The 22,162-nt window shown below is 38.1% G+C and overlaps 1 protein-coding gene across 1 annotated transcript in view; it reads left to right on the forward strand.

Moving 5' to 3' along the window:
• The first annotated feature begins 7,673 nt into the window (after window positions 1-7,673).
• si:dkey-181f22.4 (receptor-interacting serine/threonine-protein kinase 2) overlaps window positions 7,674-22,162 on the forward strand; it is a 45,979-nt gene continuing 31,490 nt past the window's right edge. The window contains exons 1-2 of the mRNA XM_039763198.1: window positions 7,674-8,108; window positions 13,643-13,814. Of these exons, the coding sequence (XP_039619132.1) occupies window positions 13,663-13,814 (152 nt within the window). The 5' untranslated portion in view covers window positions 7,674-8,108; window positions 13,643-13,662. The remainder of the gene's footprint in view (window positions 8,109-13,642; window positions 13,815-22,162) is intronic.

Raw genomic sequence — 22,162 nt, forward strand, 5'->3', positions numbered from 1 at the left:
ACATATATATATATATATACACTATTAAACTGTACAGTATCTTCATTTCATTTTTTATGGATTGCCCATTTTTATAGGTGAAGACTGCAGGTTATGTTTCATTTAAAAATGTAGTCAGCACCCATACCCAATGCAGCCCTGAATACCCCTTATACAAGTAAGAACAGTTCAGAAAACATATTTATATATAGTAATATCAACAACATTTTATATTCAGTCTCTTATGTGTAGTAATATTAAATTAATCAAAGTTTCATAAGTTACATGGCCACAATCAAATGTAACTTTCATGTTATTAGTATTTTTACAAATTTATAGCTGGCATAAAATGCATAAAACTATATGTTCAGGAGGGCATAATTTACTTACCTTATGTTTCCATTAAATATATTATTTTCATATAATCCAACAACTCATCAACTTATCTGGAGAAGTCGATGTTCATTAACTGTTCTTGACCCACCCATGAGTAATCAATATTTCATATGTTCACTTTCAGTTGCTGGTCTGTTTTTTCCGGCTTTTAAAATGAGAAGCATTTCCATAGCATATATTTTCTTGCATACTCTAAAGAGGAACAGAGTGAAGAGAACATAATAATTTTGAAAGTAAGTGGGACAAGAATTGCTCGTTTTGTTCACCGCATAGCTACAAGAAAAAGGAAGATGTTGGCAGTTGACTTTCCAAGACCGAAAAGGGCAAAGCCATTGAACAAAGTTTAGTTGTGGTTCAGTTACTCTTAGCCAACAGACTGAACACTAAAAAAAGCACAAATAATTTTTTTTCTATTCAGGATGTAGGACATAGGATTAAGACTTGCATCTCCTGCCAGGGTGGCATAGTGGAAAACATTGCCGCTGCATAGTGTTTGAATCTCAAATTCACTGTTGTGAGAAGTTTTCAGGGTTTCCCCTTTTTCATATTTGGTCCTACCTTTGGTACAAAGACATGTTTTATTTGAAATTAAAACTGCCCTTGTGTGATTGTGACCAGCAAAACAATGAGATCTTATCTAGGACTGGTCCCTGAGTAGCACAGGGATTAAACACTTCTGTATTGGAAAAGCAAAGGTTAACAAAGCTTGCCAAGATTAAATAAGACTGCAAAATTAGAACAGAAAAACCTGCAGAAATGTATGATTATTCACTTCAAGAATGTGAAAAATATTTTTGTAAAAAAGATAAAGATGTTATGCTTATGCTTTTTGCTGAATTTGATATTTAAAAAAGAGACATTAGTTATCTAAAATATACAAATCACATACTGTTATGTTTCATTCTAGGTATTTGTGAGACTTCATATGGGTGGACATGAAGAACCTATAGAGAATTTATAAAGAAGTTGAGATGCGTGTTTTAGGAGACATCATTATTTTATGTTTACCTAACCCCCCTCTTTAGGAGTCTTTAGGACTGACTCAGGATGTGAAATCTATGGCCGTGGGGGTGCAGCATGTATCATACGAAATTGTCAAGGGTGACACTGTTTAAACTTAGGAGTCTATAAGCCATCCCCTTGCAAGAAGGCCATAAATTGCCTTAATAAAGCAACAGCGGGGTGAGTTGTAACCTGAGTGCTTTCATTGGTAACTGGTCCAAGAAGGGGCAGGTACACTAATTCCATTGGTCTAATGTATGGCTGTTTATGATGGGTTGCAAATTGGAGGCTATTCTGTATGCTCCACTGGTCTGTGGTTTTGTTATGGGAATGGAATTAAGGAAGTCTCCTTGCCTTCACCCCCCTCTCTCTCTCACCATCTGGCCATGAACAGAAGACCATGATGAAGACAACTCTATCTTGGGAGCCATACTGAGACAGGCATGTAGCCTGTTTCAGTACTCCACTGAAAGGCCATGTGATAGCAAAGCAAATACTGAAGATAAGCCGAGAATCACCTATGGATGCAAGATGCACTGCAGCTAAGGCTGTAACGGTATAATTTGCCAAAATTCATACTGTTGATGCTTCTTTAATAATTTTTAGGCATATCATCAATAATATACAATTAAATGTGTATCTTAACTCCTGTCGGTTCCTTTACTCTGTCTAACTGCCTGAGGTTACAGATACAGAAGGGAAAGGGGGAGGAAGTGTATGGGGTTTAAGACATTTTAGTAAGGTCTACACAATAAAGTATATAAAGGGGAAAATAAAGTCACCACAAGACCCCACATGACAAACTATAGGGTCATCAGAAGCAAGTCAAATGAAGCCCTGCTCAGAAGCCAGACATAATTGCTGATCTAAAGATCCAGGTTCAGGATAAAAGAAGGATGGATGGGATGGAGAAAGGCAGCAATATCACTTAATTTAGCTCCATCTTTGTATAAAAGTACTGCAGAGAAAGGGACCCTAATTCTGATTACGGATGGCAGACAGAAGAACAGCCTTAAAAGTCGTACATATTGGGTAAGTTTAGAGCCTTGGCTTTCAGAGGGCCAAAAGCTTTGTTGCTGTGCTTTACAGCATTGATCTGAGCTTTTCAAAATGTTTTTAGCATTAATAAAATACACAACCTAACATGTTGTTTAAAGAGTTGTTTCAGCTTCTAAAGAAGACCCCAGCAGTCAAATAATACATCATTTTTTGCACAGTGACCTTAATTAACGATTTAACCACAAATATTTCTGCCTCATGTTGCTGACTCACTGACTAGTAGTGGGCATACATTAAAGTCATGCAGATGTCACAGAGGAGCCTTTAACCTATTTCTGTCTGAAAATGAGCAGCCTTCGGTTGACCTGTTAAAAAACTTCAGAGTCATCTTTTAAATGCATCATCAATTTGAATACAGTGTTTTAACTTTAATTTAAATTCTTTTTTAAGAATGGGTCACTTCAAAAGCCTTTCCACAATAAAATACACACCCACCTATGGCTAGATTAACCCAACTGAGTGACCTTGGGATTTGACATCTCTGTGCCCCACATAACACATCCCTATTTTGGTAAAACAATGCAAAACTGTGCGTGTTGGGGGGGTGGGCAATGGAATGAAAAAAATCAAGTGAACAATAGTGATATCATAATGGAAACTGAAGCACAAAAGCCCAGACCCAAACAAAACAAATTTTATTCTCCAGGCTGCATATAGCCACACAATTTCAAGGCACACAATGGAGGAAGAACATGACATTAAAATACCATATAACTCAATTTAGGATCTCCAATTGGCCAGTTAGGCCAGCTACTCCCTAACTTGTTTTTTTCTTGCTCCCCTTGTATTATGAAGGTTATAACTGACCACCCACCCCTATCAGGCTTTTATTATTTAACAACTATGCGAATCAAAAGTTATCAATGCAGCCTTTCATGAACCACAATTCTGCCAGTCGATTCATCTCACTGGAATGCACATTTTTCATTACGCTTGACTCATTCAGTCAAGTGAATTATCATGAAAACATATTACAGAAAGGGGGATTTATTTTTTTACAAGGTGGAAAGCAAATTTATCACCATGCATGACTCTACTCATTGCAATTGCTTCTGGATGAATGTGTTGTGAATCAACAACAACATCATTTATTTATATAGCACATTTTCATACAAAAAGTAGCTCAACAGTGCTTTACATACTGAAGAAAAGAAAAATAAAAGACAAAATAAGAAATTAAAATAAGACAACATTAGTTAACATAGAAAAGAAGTAAGGTCCGATGGCCAGGGTGGACAGAAAAAACAGAAAAAAAAACCTCCAGACGGCTGGAGGAAAAAAAAAAAAATCTGCAGGGGTTCCAGGCCACAGGACCACCCAGATACCTCTTGGCATTCTACCTAACATAAATGAAATAGTCCTGTTTGTAGTTAGGGTTCTCACGGAGTCACTTGATGTTGATGGTCATACAGACTTCTGGCTTTTAATCCATCCATCATTGTTGGAACATCACGGTGCTTTGAGTAGATGCGCCACCACCCAAAGGACACCGGAAAAGGAAACAGAAGAGAGAGTAGGGGTTAGTACAGATTTTAGAGCCACCATGAATGGCTATTATAATGAGTTGGAGATATAGAGTATCAAGATTTTGACTACAGTGAAATTATAAAAAGGCCATGTTAAAGTAATGTGTTTTCAGCAGTTTTTTAAAGTGCTCCACCGTATCAGCCCGGCGAATTCCTATTGGCAGGCTACTCCAGATTTTAGGTGCATAACAGCAGTAGGCCGCCTCACCACTTCTTTTAATTTTAGCTTTTGGAATTCTAAGGAGACACTCATTTGAGGATCTGAGGTTACGATTTGGAATATAAGGTGTCAGACATTCCGATATATAAGATGGGGCGCGATTATTTATGGCTTTATATACCATAAGCAGAATTTTAAAGTCAATCCTGAATGACACAGGTAACCAGTGTAGTGACATTAAAACTGGAGAAATGTGTTCAGATTTTCTTTTCCTAGTTAGGATTCTAGCAGCTGCATTCTGCACTCGTAAATGATTTATGTCTTTTTTGGGTAGTCCTGAGAGGAGTGCGTTACAGTAATCTAGTCGACTGAAAACAAACGCGTGAACTAATTTCTCAGCATCTTTCAGTGATATAAGCGGTCTAACTTTACTTATGTTTCTTAAGCGAAAAAATGCTGTCCTAGTGATCTGATTAATATGTGATTTAAAATTCAGATTACAGTCAACAGTTACCCCTAAGCTTTTTACCTCCGTCTTGACTTTTAATCCTAATGTATCCAGTTTATTTCTAATAGCCTCATTGTATTCATTATTACCAATCACTAAGATTTCAGTTTTCTCTTTATTTAACTTGAGAAAGTTACTAATCATCCATGAATGGCTTTTTGCACTTGATTATTCAGAACTATCTCCAGATGATCACATAACTTTTACTCTCCTTACAACTAAACAACCCAAATATTTTGTGTGTGTGTGTGTGTGTGCTGCCTTATTTCTAAATGTCTCTTAAATGTAATATTTTTTAAAATATAAGTTTGGTATTTTTCAAGTCAAAGTTACCTCTTCATGATCATGGCATAAATTGCATTCAGAAGTGAAGCATATTTTATAAATCTTAAAAAATAACTAGCCTGCTTCTGTATTTTATAATGGTGCTTATGGATAGTAGGGTCCCATTGTGAGAAAAAGCAGTCTTGATCCACATTTTCCGATTACACGACTATTGTAAAATAGAGTACTGTATCCATGTCATTTTGAAAAAAGCAAAACACCGCTGTGAGATTCAGCCATCTTTAAAGGAGACTGGCTGTGCCTTTCACTTCTCCACTCATCTTCATCCATGGCAATATTCAAGGCCAAGGTTGTGGATTCTCTTCAGAAAGATCGTCAACAAGTGCCATTATTGATATTGAATGTTGATGCCCAGATGTTAATAGCTGTCTTTATTCTGCGTTTAACTAGACAATAACAACTAAAAAAGGCACTCTTACAATCCCTTATATTCTTTCGTTATATGGAAGCTTATTTTCACAAAGATACTGCCTGCTCCAACTGGATTAATTAAAAGTATCCCTTATGACAGCTTTGGTGAGAGAGAATATTGACCATGTGCATAAAATGGTACATAAAAATGACAGTGCTTTTATTAAAACAAACAAAACAAAGTGAAACAGTGCAGTGCTCCATCCATTATAAATAAATAATCCTTAAAATGGTGCACAAGTGGAGGTTAAAACAGTACAATAAATAATCCATAAAACAAGATTAAAATCCTAGGCAGGAGTCTACCTTTTAAAATCAAGTCCCTAGTGCTTCCCTTTAAAATGGACGTCTCTCTAGCTTACCCATCTCAGGTCTTGCAGCCTGGAGAGACATCGAACTAACAGGTGCAGCCGAACTTTTTCCACAGGTCTGGGTTCATGTTGACCCATGGCTCCCAGCAAGGCTCCCAATCTGAGCCTCCCCAACTCCCGGGTGCCTTCCTGGACTACCCCAAATGTACGTGGGAGTGAGCAGCACCTGGTCGCTCCAGCTCCCTAAACACGCTCAGTTGGAGTGGCCACCTTCAGCCCCTGAGCATCAGCTGCACGCTCACCAAGGGACTTCCTCCCGGGTTCCTGCCTTCTCTCTCTTACACCGGCTTTCTGTACTTTACTTTTTCTGTACTTTATTTTTGGTCTTTTTCCCCTTCTGTCCCTGGCAGGCTCCTTTAATTCAGCTACCTAATTAGGCATGGGTGCAAGAAACTGCACTGAATATTTTTGAGGTTTTGAATGGTTTTTGGATATTGGTGAAGAGAGGAAGGAAGCAAAATCGTCAGCAGAGAAGGACAATTGCTTTTAAGCGACATGTAGACTTAAGAGAGACTTGAAAGTAGAGTAAAAGCGGCAGGTATTTCTTTCAAACAAAGAAATTAAGTTATGAAAGAAGGATTTCTTTGCAGATAGCAGAGAAGACAGTGGATTATTGGAAACCATACTCCTTCACACACTTCTCAACTTGTGGCCATCTGTTTGTGATGCCTTTCAGCACATGTGAATGATCAAGGTGCCATGGCTTCTGCGTCTTTGTCCATTTCACTTCACTCAGGACTTTAACTCCCCCATCCAGCTCCTGTCATCCACCTGGATGTCACCCTCATGCAGACTATTTGCTGTTATCTCCTACTGCCAAAAACATTGGATCCCAGATGTATGCTGTATATATAGGGGCAGCAGAGTGGCACTGCTGCCTCACAGCAAGTAGACCAGGATTCACGTCTGAAGCACTCCCTGTGTGGAGTTTGCATGCTCTCCCTTTGTTTGCTTGGATTTCCTCCTTGTGCTCTGGTTTGGATTGACAATGATAAATTGGTCCGTGTGTGTGTGTGTGTGTTTGTGTGTGTGTGTGTGTGTGTGTGTGTGTGTGCGTGTGTGTGTGTTTGTGTGTGTGTGTGCGTGCATGTGTGTATGTTCACCCTGAAGTGAACTGTCACTCTGTCTAGGCATTGTTCCAGTCTTGATCCAAAGCTTGATGGGAGAGGCTGCAGTTTCCCAAAGACCCTGCAAAGGATAAGTGGTCTTGGAAAATGAACACAGGGCAGTTTTAAACTGGGCCATTATAAATGAGAGTGCTTAGCAATGTTTCGAGGTTTGATTCTTGCTGCCAATATAGGCTCTATGACCCCCACAAAAAAAAAGATCACAAAATGGATGGATTGATTGCTCATGCCAAAGATGCCATAGGTATACATCAGACAAGTACTTTAGGAAATAATACTTAATTACGCTACTAAGCTAAATATAACAAAAATACAATCTAACATATCCATCAATCCATCCATTATCCATCCTGCTATATCCTTACAACAGGGTCACGGAGGTCTGCTGGAGCCAATCCCAGCCAACACAAGGCGCAAGGCAGGATATATATACTGTGTATATATATATATATATATATATATATATATATATATATATATAGATTAGCCTAAATTAGTGAATAATGTATCACTCCTTAAACTTTAGGAAATAATTATTTACGTTACTAAGCTAAATATAAAAAAAATAAAATCTAATATAAATATATCCCCGGAGGCTCAGATTGGGAGCCTTGCTGGGAGCCATGGGTCAACATGAACCCAGACCTGTGGAAAAAGGTCGGCTGCACCTGTTAGTTCGATGTCTCTCCAGGCTGCAAGACCTGAGATGGGTAGCATCTTGCCTGAGGAAGGGGCCTGAGTTGCCATGAAAGCTTGCATATTGTAATCTTTTTAGTTAAGCGATAAAAGGTGTCATTTTGCTTGACTTTTCACTATATAAATTAGCCTAAATTAGTGAATAATGTGTCACTCTTTAAAGTAAGCTTGCTGCATTTATAGTGACCTTAGTGTTAAATAGGAGGACGGAGTTGTATAGTATTTATAGCAGAACAGAAGCGCCGCCGTTTGCACTGATTACACATTCCTTGAGCAATGGAAACATTACAAAACCAACAAAAGTATTAATGTCACACTATGATTAAGGGAAATAAAAAGATCCAGTTTCGTGGTAACTCTCGGACAAATTAGGGGAATTCTAAAGTGCTCCGGGCAGCCAATCAGCGCGAAGGTAAACAAGTGCGTGTCAGGTCGCTGTACTAACTTCTGTCTACTTCTGCTGTGTATGCGACTGGGATTGGAACGCAGAGCTAAAGGAGTAAAAGTTGTGGACGGAGAGGACGAAAGGTATGTATATAAATATTCATACTTACCAAGAAAGTGAGTTTCACCGCAGTGTCGAGGTGGAAGTGCAATTCGATCTTCGCGCTGCTTGTAATCATGTCATTAGTAATCACTTGGGTTGCTATAAACAGTAATATCAACAGCTTTTTGAGACATAAAACAATTCAGACATATGCGAAGCTGTATATGTTACACAACGTTGGACACATTGTTGTATAATCAGACTTTTGCTGTTATTCTAAGCTGGCTGCATCAATCTGCGCAGCAAGTGCACTGCTTTTTGCGCAGTTTTGTTACTGTAACGCAGTACTGTAACATTTACTCAGCTAAAGATAAAGAATTTAAAAACATATTTACAGTAACAGTTACTCAGCTAAAGATAAGGAATTTTAAAACATATAAAGTGTTCTAACAAAGACTTGCACACGTATTCTTTTGCTTTCGTTATCGTCCCTAATGCGGTGAAGATTAAGTGTCAGAATTAAATAGACATGCATATGCGCTTATTCTCTTTTGCCTTGTCACAAGTGCATTAGTGACATCAAGCAGTCTCTTAGAAACACGACCAGGTGCTTCTTCTGTACTCATTGTTAAAAAGTGACATAAAATCTAGCACTTAGCCATGAAATTTCCCTTGGTAGTAGAATGGGTCATACTGAAGAGCTCAGTACCTAAGAGTGGAACTGCTATAGGATGCCACCATTGCCACAAGTCAGTCATTTCCTAACCGCTTAGTCCTGAAAAGTGTCGCAGAAGGTGCTATAGGTCATACCAACTAGCATAAGGCGCAAAGCAGGAACAAAATCTGGACAGGGCACAACTCCATCTCAGGGCAAACAGACATACCAACCTCACACAACAGCCAATTTAGGATCACTAATCCACTTGACCTGCATGTCTTTGGACTGTGGGAGAAAACCCACACAGACATGAGGAGGTCCCAGGATGAAAACCCTGGCTGCCTTACTGCAAGGCAGCAGCACTACCATTGTGTCCAGGTGCCACACTTAGCCACAAATCAGGGTATTAAATTTCTGCTCTGCTAGATCTGCCATACTTAATTGTGTTATTATCGTAAAGTGGAATTGTCAAGGAGCAACAACAGCCCAGCCACAAAGTGGTTAACCACACAAATTCACAGAGTGGGACACAGAGTACTAAAGTACATAGCAGGTAAAAACCCCTGCTACATCACTCATCATAGAGTTCCAAATTGATTCTGTAAGCAACATCAGCACAAGAACTCCACATCAAGAGCTTCATGAAATGGGTTTCCATGGTCAAGGAGCTGCACATAAGCCTAAGATCGCCATGCACATTACCAAGCATTGACTGGAGTGGTGTAAAGCATGCCCCCTTTGGTCTCTGGAGTGGTGGAAACATGTTCTCTGGAGTGATGAATCATGCTCCAATATCTGCCAATCAGATGGATGCCTCTTGGTTTGGCAGATGCCAGGAGAATGCCACCTTCAGGACTGCATAGTGCCTAATGAAAAGTTTGGTGGAAGAGGATTAATAAATTTGGTTCTCTTTTCAGAGTTTGGACTACACTCTTAAAAGTAATGGTTTATTAATGGCTCTGTACTAAGTTGTGTGGTTCCTTGTAGTTCCTCATTGTTTGACAAAGAACTACTCATGTTGGGATGGGTTTTTGCGTATGAAATTGGCTCTTTGCACTTTGAAAATGTTCCCAATGTGTGGATGAAACAGAAATATTTAATGTATACTAGGCTACCTAGCAGGATGCTAAAAGATCAAGAAAACCTGAACTTAAGCCTGTGTTTTTTTTTACAAATCTGTTATCTATTTATGGTGATTTTGGAGCCTGTAATAGATCTAAATAAATAAACATTCTTTCTGGTATTTTCTTGTGGATGGTTCTTTTGAGAACTAAAAATGTATACCCAATGGCATCCCTCTGAAGAACTACTTTAACGCCTTTGTTTTTAAGACTGTAGGCCCATTGGTTCAAATGAAGGGTCCTGTTAAAGTTACAGCACACATACATTTTAAACAGTTGTGCTTTTCCAACTTTGTGGTAACAGTTTAGAGAAGACCGTTCTCTGTTCCAGCAAGACTAGACCCTTGTGAATAAAGCCGGCTCCATAAAGATATGGTGTGATGAGGCTGGTGTAGAGGAACTTGAGTTACCTGCACAGAACTCAGACCTCAACCCTATTGAACACCTTTGGGATAAACTGGAATGCTGACTGTGAACCAGGTCTACATGTCCAGCATCAGTGCCTAACTTCTCAAATGCTGTTTTGACTGAATGGGTACAAATTCCCACAGATACACTCCAACATCTTGTGGAAAGCCCTCCCAGAAGAGTGAAGGTTGTTATAGCCAAATAGTGGGGACCAACTCCATATTAATGCCCATGGTTTTAGAATGGAATGTCCAACAAGTTTATATAGATCTGATGGTCAAGAGTCCACTAGCTTTTGGCCTTATATTTGGCCCTATTATTATTTTTTTGATTATTCAAATTTGTATTATTAAACTCTATTAAGTTTCACTGGAAAAAATACTGCCTAAATTAGGCATTTGATTGTATTAGTAATTATGCAATATACTTTATTCCTTTCATAATTAATTTGTTTTTTTCATCTTTTTTGAGGCAAGTGTAACCCACCTCAGCAAAAGGACAAGTGTCTATGTGTCTGAGTATCTGTATGTCCATCTGGTATATACATGTCTCTGTTATGTGCCTTTTGCTATGAGAATTGTAAAAGCAGTGCTAATGTTTGTGAAGTGCCATCTGTTGAACTGAAAAATGCAAATGTATTTTATTACTAAATGCATTAAAAAATACATTCCTATAGTTGGAGTGCTGCAAACATTACCACTGAGCACATCCAACAGAGAGTAACTTCCAGATAAACATAAATCAACTTATCCACCTTAATTAAATGTTGTGTGTGTGTGTGTCTCTGTTATATGCTATTTGGTATGGGATTCATAAAAGCAGTGCTAATGTTTGAGAGGTGTAGCCCACAATAAGCATGAGTTAGTCACATTGCACCACACCAGACAGATGCTCACATGGCTGCCTCTTATTATACCTGTTGTCCTCATCTGTCAGTCTTCCATTCTTTGAATTTGTTTTCCTTCCTGTAGTGTGTATTACTCTTCTCTATATATACACATGTAATTGTTGTGCAAAAACCACAGTCCACTTTAGATGCAGACACAGGTTTCAGCAGGGAGCACCACCATGAAAGAGCTTCACTGCACATAAAAATAGTAGTGATGGACGTTTCAATTCACTTTACTGATTTAATTTTTTTGAACCCTTCTTTTAGATGAATTGATTCTTTCTGATTTATTTAATTGGTTTAATTTTGAAGTCAGGGTCAGGGGTGGGGATGGTAGGTTCCTTCTGATCATATTGCAAATATATAATTTAACTAGCCATGTGCGCCCAACTACATTGCGCATGTTAAAGTTGTCTGTGAAGGGCTCCCTGTTTAAACGCGGCTGCCAGTCGTGAACTGGGCCATTCGTCGCACAGCATTAGGATTTTTTATAAGGGAAACAAAATTATAAAATATATTATGGGTTATCCTATAGAAATGCAGCTGAAGTAAGTATATATGATGATCACACCTATCCTTTTCTCCCTATTTTCTGTATTCCAGAACAACCGTTTAGGTCCTGCTACTATACACACATATAGAGAACATATGCATATACAAATTATATAGATTATCTGGCAAAACAGATGTATTAACACTTAACAGTAACCACATAGATTTTCAAGACAGATCTTTTTCTCCCCTTGGAGAGTAAGTTTTAGACTCCTTTCAGTACTCAGTACAGTTGTAGCATTACATTTTCTGTGCAGTCAGACTAAACTTATGGAGAAATCACTTTTGTTCAGTTAAACAAAGTTAGACTTTGCCAGGAATTAACTTTCTATCACAGAGATACATAGAAATATGCTTCTTACCCAGCATTTTTTAAACATTATCTAAGCACATGTGAATGGCAAAAAAAAAACTTGACAAGAAAAACAAGACTGAGCAGGATAATATAAGGGCACCCTGTGCTGACATATTGACATGAGGTCACAGTAGTAAGATTTACATTTCTACTGCATGATTAAATGATAAAATGCAATATGTTTAATACATTGCATACATCTAATGCCATTCATTCCATAATTGATTTTTAAAACATGTAAACCCTTTTTGTGTAAACCACTAACAGCAGTAGTTTTTCCCTGTTGAAGTTATTCCAAGAGACAGAGTACTGCATCCTCTCCTACCTGTTAGTGATGGGTGATTTGCAAATGATTCTTTCTTTTTGAAAGACTATTTTCAGTAAGTCATACAAATTGATGCAGCAAAGCTGAGCAGGAGTATTGCTTGTATTGCTTGTGTCATGTTGCCAGCATCTTTTGTTTTGCGGGTAGATGTTTAAAGCGCATGTACAACTGCCTCCCATCTGATTCCAGTTACTCCGTTCACTTCAACTTTTGAGGTTGGACTGAATCGTTACCAGCGCATGTGAACTCTCACTGATGACTCCCTCGTTCACCATACAAGAACAACACAGCAACAACACATATGAAAATGTATCCGTTTTTGTGTACAGTTTATTACTGGAATATGGTCTGATCTGGTCAAGATATCTGAAAATTACTTCCTGCAAAATTGTCAATATTTTCAATATAGCTTCCTGTATGAAATATATCTGAAATATGTTTTAAGATATCTTTATTACATTTCCAGGTATCTTAATAATATATAATATATATAATAACTTAAGATGGTTTTGAGATATCTGAAATCTAGTTTAAGACATCTCAAATACAATACCAAATATTTTAAAATGGCTTCCTGTCCACTTTCAGATACCTGAAATGCATCTTGAGATATCTTAAAATTCACAGGAAGTCCCACTGAAAGAATATTAAGTTTTACAGGAGGAGATTCTGAGGTATCTCAAAATAGATATCTTCAGATATCTTAAAACACATGCAAGGTCAGTTTGAGCTATCTCAAGATTTATTTAATATATCTTAAGAAAAACATGCAGGTGTTTTGAGACATCTGAAAATGTATCTGAGATATTTAAAAATGTATGACAGATATCTTAATCTCCAAATGTTAATTTGACTTGCCATAGGCAATATGGAATAGAACCATGCAACTTAAGAGATCACTTGTACATTAAGCAATTAGACAATTTAATGGTAGAGTTTTACCAATAGTATTTGACATTTACTTTTTAATCTCATAACTTCATTAATTTCTTATTACGAGATAATCAAGTTTAACTTGACCTTGATATTAATTATAAATAAATGCCACTGCCTGTGACTAAATTAAAAATTCAATTTCGATTATACCGTATAATAGAAATTGGTCAGATTTTTGGATTACTGTGTATACTGTATAATAAATTCCCACGTTCTAAGACATTTTTATTAGTAGTGTGTAAGTTACTAATGTTTATTAAAGATTGAATGCTTATTATTAACTGAACTTTGTTGATGCACATAAATGACTGTATGACTTTTACAATTTAAGCAAAGCCTACAAATGTGAGCATGGCCAACCCTTGCTGCCTGCCCATACTGCCATGCCAGGATGTACAAAACATCTGCTTGATCCAAACCAGCTCCGGTCCTTGCCTTAGAGGTTACTTCAGGAACAAGCAAGTATCCATCAAACTCCTGAGCATCCACAGCGTGTCTCAAAGGTAAGGCAATGGAAAGAGTGTTAAAATGCACATTTATATTCATCTCAGGGCCACTTATGTTAGTGTCTTGGTAGCCAGGCATTTTTGTCCTTTTCACCAGTAGAAAAAAAAACCTTAAATGCTTTGATATATAGTTATCAAGTTTTCCTCAACATATTTTTATTATTAACAACTCTGGATCTGAACTCTGCCATTTTGTTCATGTATTCTTCATGGGCATGGCTATTTTAAAGTGGGATCACTGGGATGGTCTGTGTTACTAGGGAACATGATTACATGCTATGTGACACATGATGTAATGGTGGCCATGTTATAACAAATGGCCATTCAGTCTGAAATGCATCCAGACTTTGTTGAAAATTAAAGGAAAGAATTTGTAAAATAAGCACTTTTCTATTATGGATTACCAGATGTATTTATTAAATATCCTTAAACTTCACAGATTATTTTTTTGGACCTTTATCTGGTTTTGGCTACATCTGATTACCTTTCCATAATATCCCTTAAATTTCTGCCATTCAGTTTATTTATTCAGTCAGCCTGGAATTTTAATGGAATGCTCTTGATGGTCAGGACATTAGCCCCTGTGACCCTGTATTGATTATAATAAGCATGAATGAATAATTGATAACTGTCAATTGCTGTGTGACAGAGGGGAACAGATTCATCTGCATAATTCTGCAAATCTCTCTAGCTCTTATGGTAATGAAGTTAAAAATTTTAGAAAAAGCCTTTTTTACTTTCTTGTATACTGTGGAGAACAGCCCGGACACAGACAGGTGGACATGGTTCTTAAGGCACCACACACGTTTATTTACACTATTTACAAAGGTGGAACCTACACACAACCCAGTGCCGCAGCACCAATCACCCCAAAGTCCAGGCCTCTCTTCACAATGCCTTTACTGACCAGGCCGCCTCTTTCCTCTCCTCCCGAGCTCCGTCCTCTTCCACCCGACTCCAGCCTCTGAATGGAGGGAAGCGGCCTCTTTTATAATCACCTGGATGTGCTCCAGGTGCCTCCCGACAATCTCCCGCCGGCACTCCCCAGTGTGGCGGAAGTGTCGGCTGCACACCCGGATGCACTCCGGGTGTCCCCGATCCTCTTCCCTCCAGCACTTCCGGGTGTGGCGGAAGTGCTGAGGTCCAGGGCTCCAAAGGCATTGGGGTGCCCCCTGGCGGTGACCACTTGACCCTACTGGGCTGAGCTTCAAAGCTCTGTACCCGTGGTCCCCATAGCCACCAGGGTGGTCACCCCCACATGGTCTGGAGGAGGCGTAAGCCCTCCTCCGGTCCTCCTGGGAATCCCAGCCGGGTACCACCCCCAGCCACCTGTGACACTACAAAGTATAGAGAAAGTATTGAAATCCTCTAAAAATTCCATTTTGAGATTTTGATGAATCTTGATGTTTTAGACCTCTGAAAACACCATTTTTGGAATTATGTCTGTGTGTGTGCGTGTGTGTGTGCGCATGTGTGTATGTGTATATGTAAACATTATAACTTGAGTACGCTTTCATTTAGGTCAACCAAAATTTGCATACAACTATTAGGTACAACATGTAGATTTCTGTCAACTTTTGGGCTATTTCTGTTAACCAGAAGTGGTACTTTATCTTTTATTCTTGCAGCTGCAGAGTCCAATTTATTCAACTCTACTTTTATAATAATTGTTCAATATATTATTAATTTGGTTTTTTGTTGATGGTCCTTTAATGTACATAATATAAAAATATAATTATTGTTTTGCGGTTTACTCCTCAAATATCCATCCGCATATTTGAGTATACGAGATACTCCAGGGGAAAACACTCCCGATTTTTTCTAAACTATGTGGGAGAAGCAGCTAGCAAATGACCATCCCTACCCTTAAATTGGCTTGAGCACCATAAGACACAGTGGTGTAACAACCATGGGCAGTGGGAAGAAAATCCCATGAGCTGCAAAACCTGGAAAGACCCCTAAACACCTTCCTTTTTTAAAAAAAAAAAAAAAATTCCCACCATTTCACATTCAGCGAGCGTGCGTTATCAGGATTGTGACCAGCGATTTAAAAGTGTGCAGTTTCAAATGGTTAGACCAATGACTGTTCCTGTTGCAAGTTTTAATTGCAGCTGTCTTTGGTCATACAGTAAGAAACTGTATGCTTTCAAATCCCTGGTCACAATCCTGTCCTTGAAACAACAGAGGGAAGCTAATTAACAGTGTAAGTGACTGGGGAGCAAGCCAACCAGAAACACACTGTGATACAAGTCGAAAATTTGGTTAACAAGTAAGACATCTGTGCAGTGCAGGATACAAAACAGCAGTGAATTTTCTCTTGCACTGGGGCCAGTCTTTTGTGAAATTTTATGAATCTGTTTATGTTTGTTACCTAACACATGAAAATGCATTATGAGGAATGCTTTAATGGAACATGATAGTAATGTTGGAAGGTGCAATTAAAGTTCTGAACAAGGCGGATCCATGTGTAAGTAAGTTCTTATGTTTGTATTGCTTCTAGTAGCTGAAACAGTCTAAGTGAGGTATGATAAATTCTGCTTGTGTATTTGCACAAGCCAGCTCTGTGCTAAATATGTACTGTTTTTTGCTTTAATTAAAGTGAGTTATTCACTGATTTTATAAACACATAAAGTTGTCAGCAGTGCAGTAAACACAAGAAGTTCAATACATAAGTATGCTCAGCCTGCCGAGACACATTCATAGTTCAGTGATCGCTGCACATAGGTTATAGTTTTTTTTTGTGTGATATTGCAGTAACATTTCTAAATTGTAAATTATATTATGTAAAATATAGAAAGTAATAAATTGACCTGATATAATATAATTCAATGTATGCTTTCTGTCATTAATATTACCAAACATTTTAATGAAAATAGGTGCCCAGTCAATAAAAAACCCATGTAACATTACTTTTAAATTATTTTGCATTAAATATCTATTCAGTTAAATACTGCAAATATCCTACAGAATATTTTACCCATTTTAGCCTATTTGTGTTTCTGAAATGATATGTTTACCTTGGCATCCTCTTACACATAAATTAAATACTTAGAGTACAAAAACTTATTTTAAAGAAACTATTTTCTTATCAAATATACCTACCTAGTATTAAAGTTGTTTTCCTTGAAGTCTTTATATTTTTTTTCCTTAATATTCCATGGGGGCCCCCCTCAGTATTTTTTCCCATGGGCCTCTGATGTACTAGCAATGCTGTTGATAAGACATGCAGTCATAGTACAAAAAGTGGAAATGATGGGTGTGGTTCCTAATGCGACTCTAAAACAGAAAATTGAAGTAAACTTTCTGAAATGTAAAGTCAATACAAACTTACAGATGCACAAGAAATGATGAGGAAGGAGACTAGAGGAAAAATGTAAGGCATTATTGGCTTGTTAGGTTAATGTCATGTTTTCCTATTTTCAGTATGAACACCTACTTTAGTTTCATAGTTTTAGTAAGGCATGATTAGTGTAGCTCTGCAAAGTGTTTAAGCCTGGACATACAGGCAGCTGTCAAAATTAAGGGCATACTAGTTATTCTGCAAATGTGTGATCATTGGAATAACTCAGAAATGAATATCCCACTGGGAAACACTCAAACAATGCACTTCATTTTCCTTCTTACTATCATGGAGTTCTTCTGAAAGGTGTTCTTCAAATTCATGCCATTCACTCAGTACCTTGGGCCCCAGCGTTAGCAAGCTGCTCAGTGGTTCTTGCTTTAGCTTAACACTGAGCTGAGGTAGTGGATATTGTCATTTTTCATGGCATAACAGTGTGTATGATTAGATTGGCAATCAGAACATATGACTTTTGTTGTGATGAAAATGACCAGTTTACTGTAAAGACCTAAGCAGATGTCAGTTACCACAGACAGCAGCCTGTGTTTGTGGTGCCTACATTGTGTATTCCACAGTTGATTCACTAGCAGATGCTGCCACAGTTCTTCTCTCATCAACAATGTTGCTATTTGCCTTGAGAAAGACCTGAATCCCAATTACTTGGCCAAGGTAGCCCAAAACCTATAATTCATGGGTCATGTTACAAGTGTCAAGTTCAAAGCTCTCGATTAAGGTCCAAGACCTGGTGTTCCATAAGGTAGTGCATGAAAGATGGATAAATCTTAGCATTTTATATATATATATATATATATATATATATATATATATATATATATATACTGTATATATATATGTATATATATATATATATATATATATATATATATATATATATATACTGTATATATATATATATATATAGTGACAGATAGGGGGCACTATTGCTTCCTTGAACCCTTATCCAAGAGACCAGACACGTGGTAAAAGTCCAATAAATGACTTTATTAATACAGCAAAGTGCAAAAAGCACCTTCCTATCCACAATACTCATAAATTCTCCAATAATAATAATAATCACTACTATAAACTCTCCGCCACTCCCAGACGCGTTGCCACCCTTCCACCCAGCTCAGTTCCCCATCTGGGAGTTCCCAGAGTCCTTTTATAGTTCCTGACCCGGAAGTGTTTCCCATCCTACAGTCCATGATTCCTTATCACTTCCGGGTCAGATAAAAAGTCCTTTTCTTCACCCCGGAAGCAAGTCATTCCCCTTGTCCATGTGACTCGGACATACTTCTGGGGCGTAGGGAAAATATCCTTTGTTCCTCTCTGTGGCATCCTCTAGTGGCCCCCATGGTATCCAGCAGGGCTGTGGATAAAAACTCCATTGTCCAGGATTCCATGCTGGTCTTCGGGGCCCCTCCATGCTGCAGGGAGAGCTTCATCTGGCAGCCTGGGAGTATTGACTGGGATGACTGGCCAGCCATATACCACTATATATATATATATATATATATATATATATATATATATATATATATATATATATATATATATATATATATATATATATATATATATATTGTGGAGCCGACCCGGACACAGTCAGGCGGACATGTTATTCATCACCACCACACGTTTATTATTTACAACTATTTACAAAGTTAGGTGTCACTCAGACACAGAATAAAGTGCACAAACCCCAAACACACAGTCCTAGCCACTCAATGCCTTTTCTTTGGGCCGCCTCCACAATCTCTGTTCCTGCCTCGTCCTTCTTCCACCTGATTCCAGCCCTGAATGAAGGGAGACGGCCCGTTTTATCCATACCCCGAATGAGCTCCAGGTGTTTCCGACACTCCCCCAGCAGCTCACCCGGTGTCCTTTTCAATCTTCCCCCCAGCACTTCTGGGTGTGGCGGAAGTGCTGAGGTAAGAGGTCCCCAAGGCATTGGGACGCCTCCTGGCGGTGACCACGGGCCCCTACAGGGTGGGGCTTCCATGTCCTCAACCTGTGGCCCCCAAAGCAACCAGGGCGGCCCCCGTGATCAGGGTGGCGCAGACCCACATCCCGTCCCTCACGGCGTCCCGGCCGGGTCGTTGCCCCTGGCATCCCTGACAATATATATATACTGTATATATATATATATATATATATTTGCAGCTGGAGATCCACAAAGGAAGAAAATGAATAAAAAAATTACGTGGGGGTGGCAGGGGGGTGGCTAAGTTAGTGTGATCAGGAAGGGGGGGGTATTGGTTGTACGTAATTTTTTGCTATATATTGCCTTTGATTCTTGTAAGTCTAAGCATTATCCTCTGATGAAGACCTCTGGCAGGGATTGAAAGCTCAGGAATAAAAACTACTTTATGATATGTGATTCATTTTGATTCATTTTCTTCCTTTGTGGATCTCCAGCTGCAAATATGAAAACTGTATCACAGACCTTCTCTTCCATATATATATATATATATATATATATATATATACACAGTACAGGCCAAAAGTTTGAACACACCTCCTCATTCAATGTGTTTTCTTTATTTTCATGACCATTTACATTGGTAGATTCTCACTGAAGGCATCAAAACTATGAATGAACACGTGGAGTTATGTACTTAACAAAAAAAGGTGAAATAACTGAAAACATGTTTTATATTCTAGTTTCTTTAAAATAGCCACCCTTTGCACACTCTTGGCATTCTCTCGATGAGCTTCAACAGGTAGTCACCTGAAATGGTTAATCAGAGCAAAGGGTGGCTATTTTGAAGAAACTAGAATATAAAACATGTTTTCAGTTATTTCACCTTTTTTTGTCAAGTACCTAACTCCACGTGTTCATTCATAGTTTTGATGCCTTCAGTGAGAATCTGTAAATGGTCATGAAAACAAAGAAAACACATTGAATGAGGAGGTGTGTCCACACTTTTGGCCTGTACTGTGTATATATATATATATATATATATATATATATATATATATATATATATATATATATATATATATATATATATATATATATATATACATTTTAAAATGAATAGCCTTGACACACGTAAGAAGGTTTTGGGCAGTCACCTATATATTGTCCCTGCCTGCAAAAGGGTTTTGACACAGCACTCATACGCACTATTTTGAGTTCTCCACTGAACTGCCTAGTGGAGGAAAGATGGCGGCTTTATAAGCCGAAAGGCGGATGTGATGTCATGCCCGAAGTGTTTTCAGTGTAGGGCCCCGGAACGACTTCAGTCTGGGGCCGAAACCAAAAGTGTCATTGCATCAGGCAGGTTTTCCCATTTTTGGCCTGTAAAGATAACAGAGGTAGGTTTAGTGCATCCCGCCACCCCCTGGCCTGGCAGGTAATTACCTCCACTTGGTCCACTCAGCTCACTCCTAGTAGCACATGTCTGACTATATATATATATATATATATATATATATATATATATATATATATATATATATATATATATATAAACAGTCATATGAAAAAGTTTGGGAACCCCTCTTAATTCTTTGGATTTTTGTTTATTATTAGCTGAGCTTTCAAAGTAGTAACTTCTTTTTAATATATGAAATGCCTTATGGAAACAGTAGTATTTCAGCAGTGGATTAACAGAAAATATGCAATATGCATCATAACAAAATAAGACATTAGACAGGTGCATACATTTGGGCACCCCAACAGAGATATGACATCAATACTTAGTTGAGCCTCCTTTTGCAAATATAACAGCCAATAGACGCCTCCTATAGCCTTTGATGAGTGTCTGGATTCTGGATGGAGGTATTTTTGACAATTCTTCCATATAAAATCTCTCCAGTTCAGTTAAATTTGATGGCTGCCGAGCATGGACAGCCTGCTTCAAATCATCCCATAGATTTTCAATGATATTCAAGTCAGGTGACTGTGATGGCCATGTACACTCACATTACAACCACGATTAAATGATTCAATTCAGGCTCTTAGGTGTAAATTCAGAAATAGAAGATGTATAAGGTGTCTTATGATACTATAAAAGACTCACTCACTACATATCAAGAAGCGGTGAAGGTGGCATGGAATCTATATTTTTCTAATGTCATTGCTAATAATTGCCATACCCATAGACCAAATGTATGGTTTAAAATGATTAATAGCACTCTTAATCCTGTTTCCGTTCATTGCTACCCTGTGGTTTTTTCTGAACTTTGCAATGAATTTTTTTAACTTTTTTGTGGGTAATGTAAAGGCAGTTAAACCCCAAATTACAGTGACCCATCTTCCTCTCCTGTGTCCTTGACTGGTTTTAACCAGTTTGAGCCTGTGAACTTGACCACATTAGGATAACCGATTAATCAGTTAAAACCTTCTTTTTCCCTTACTGATATATTACCTTTGTTTTTTCTGAATGAAATTTTTAATGTGGTAGGGGTCAAAATTATTATAAACATTTTTGTAAACTGTGTCACAAGCCACCTACTAAAGCAGATGGCCTGCTAGTAGTTCAGGACCGACCAGGATTTAGGGTAATAAGAGAGGCACAAAAGAGGCAGATGTTCAAAAAAAGGTAATTTTATTATTCCACGATAGAGAAAAAAAAAAAAAACAATTGCTGATATAAATAGTTGCATAAAAAAAAACCCATGACAAAACAAATCCAATTATGAAAATGAAAAGAAGAAAAACAGAATATGTAAAACACAGAGGCCCTTACCCTGATATATACACCATCGCTTTTAGTTCATGTAAGGGTATCAGTAGCCTTAAAATAAAACAAAATTGAAGTCTGTTTCAGCCCATATCATAAATACAACTCCTCAAAAAAAAATCTCAGGAGCTGTTTTTGGTTCTCAGGAGCCTAAACAACTCCTTAACATTAACCAACCGCTCAGGCACCAGGCGACTCTTAGCCTGGCATACCTCATACACCCTAACCCTTCTTCTCATACCCCTCCGAATTACCATCCACCATCTTGTGGCCACAACTGTACTTATAAAGGCTTTTCAATTCCCCTGGTCAGT

This window comes from Polypterus senegalus, chromosome 9 (genome assembly GCF_016835505.1).
Source record: "Polypterus senegalus isolate Bchr_013 chromosome 9, ASM1683550v1, whole genome shotgun sequence".
NCBI lineage: Eukaryota > Metazoa > Chordata > Cladistia > Polypteriformes > Polypteridae > Polypterus > Polypterus senegalus.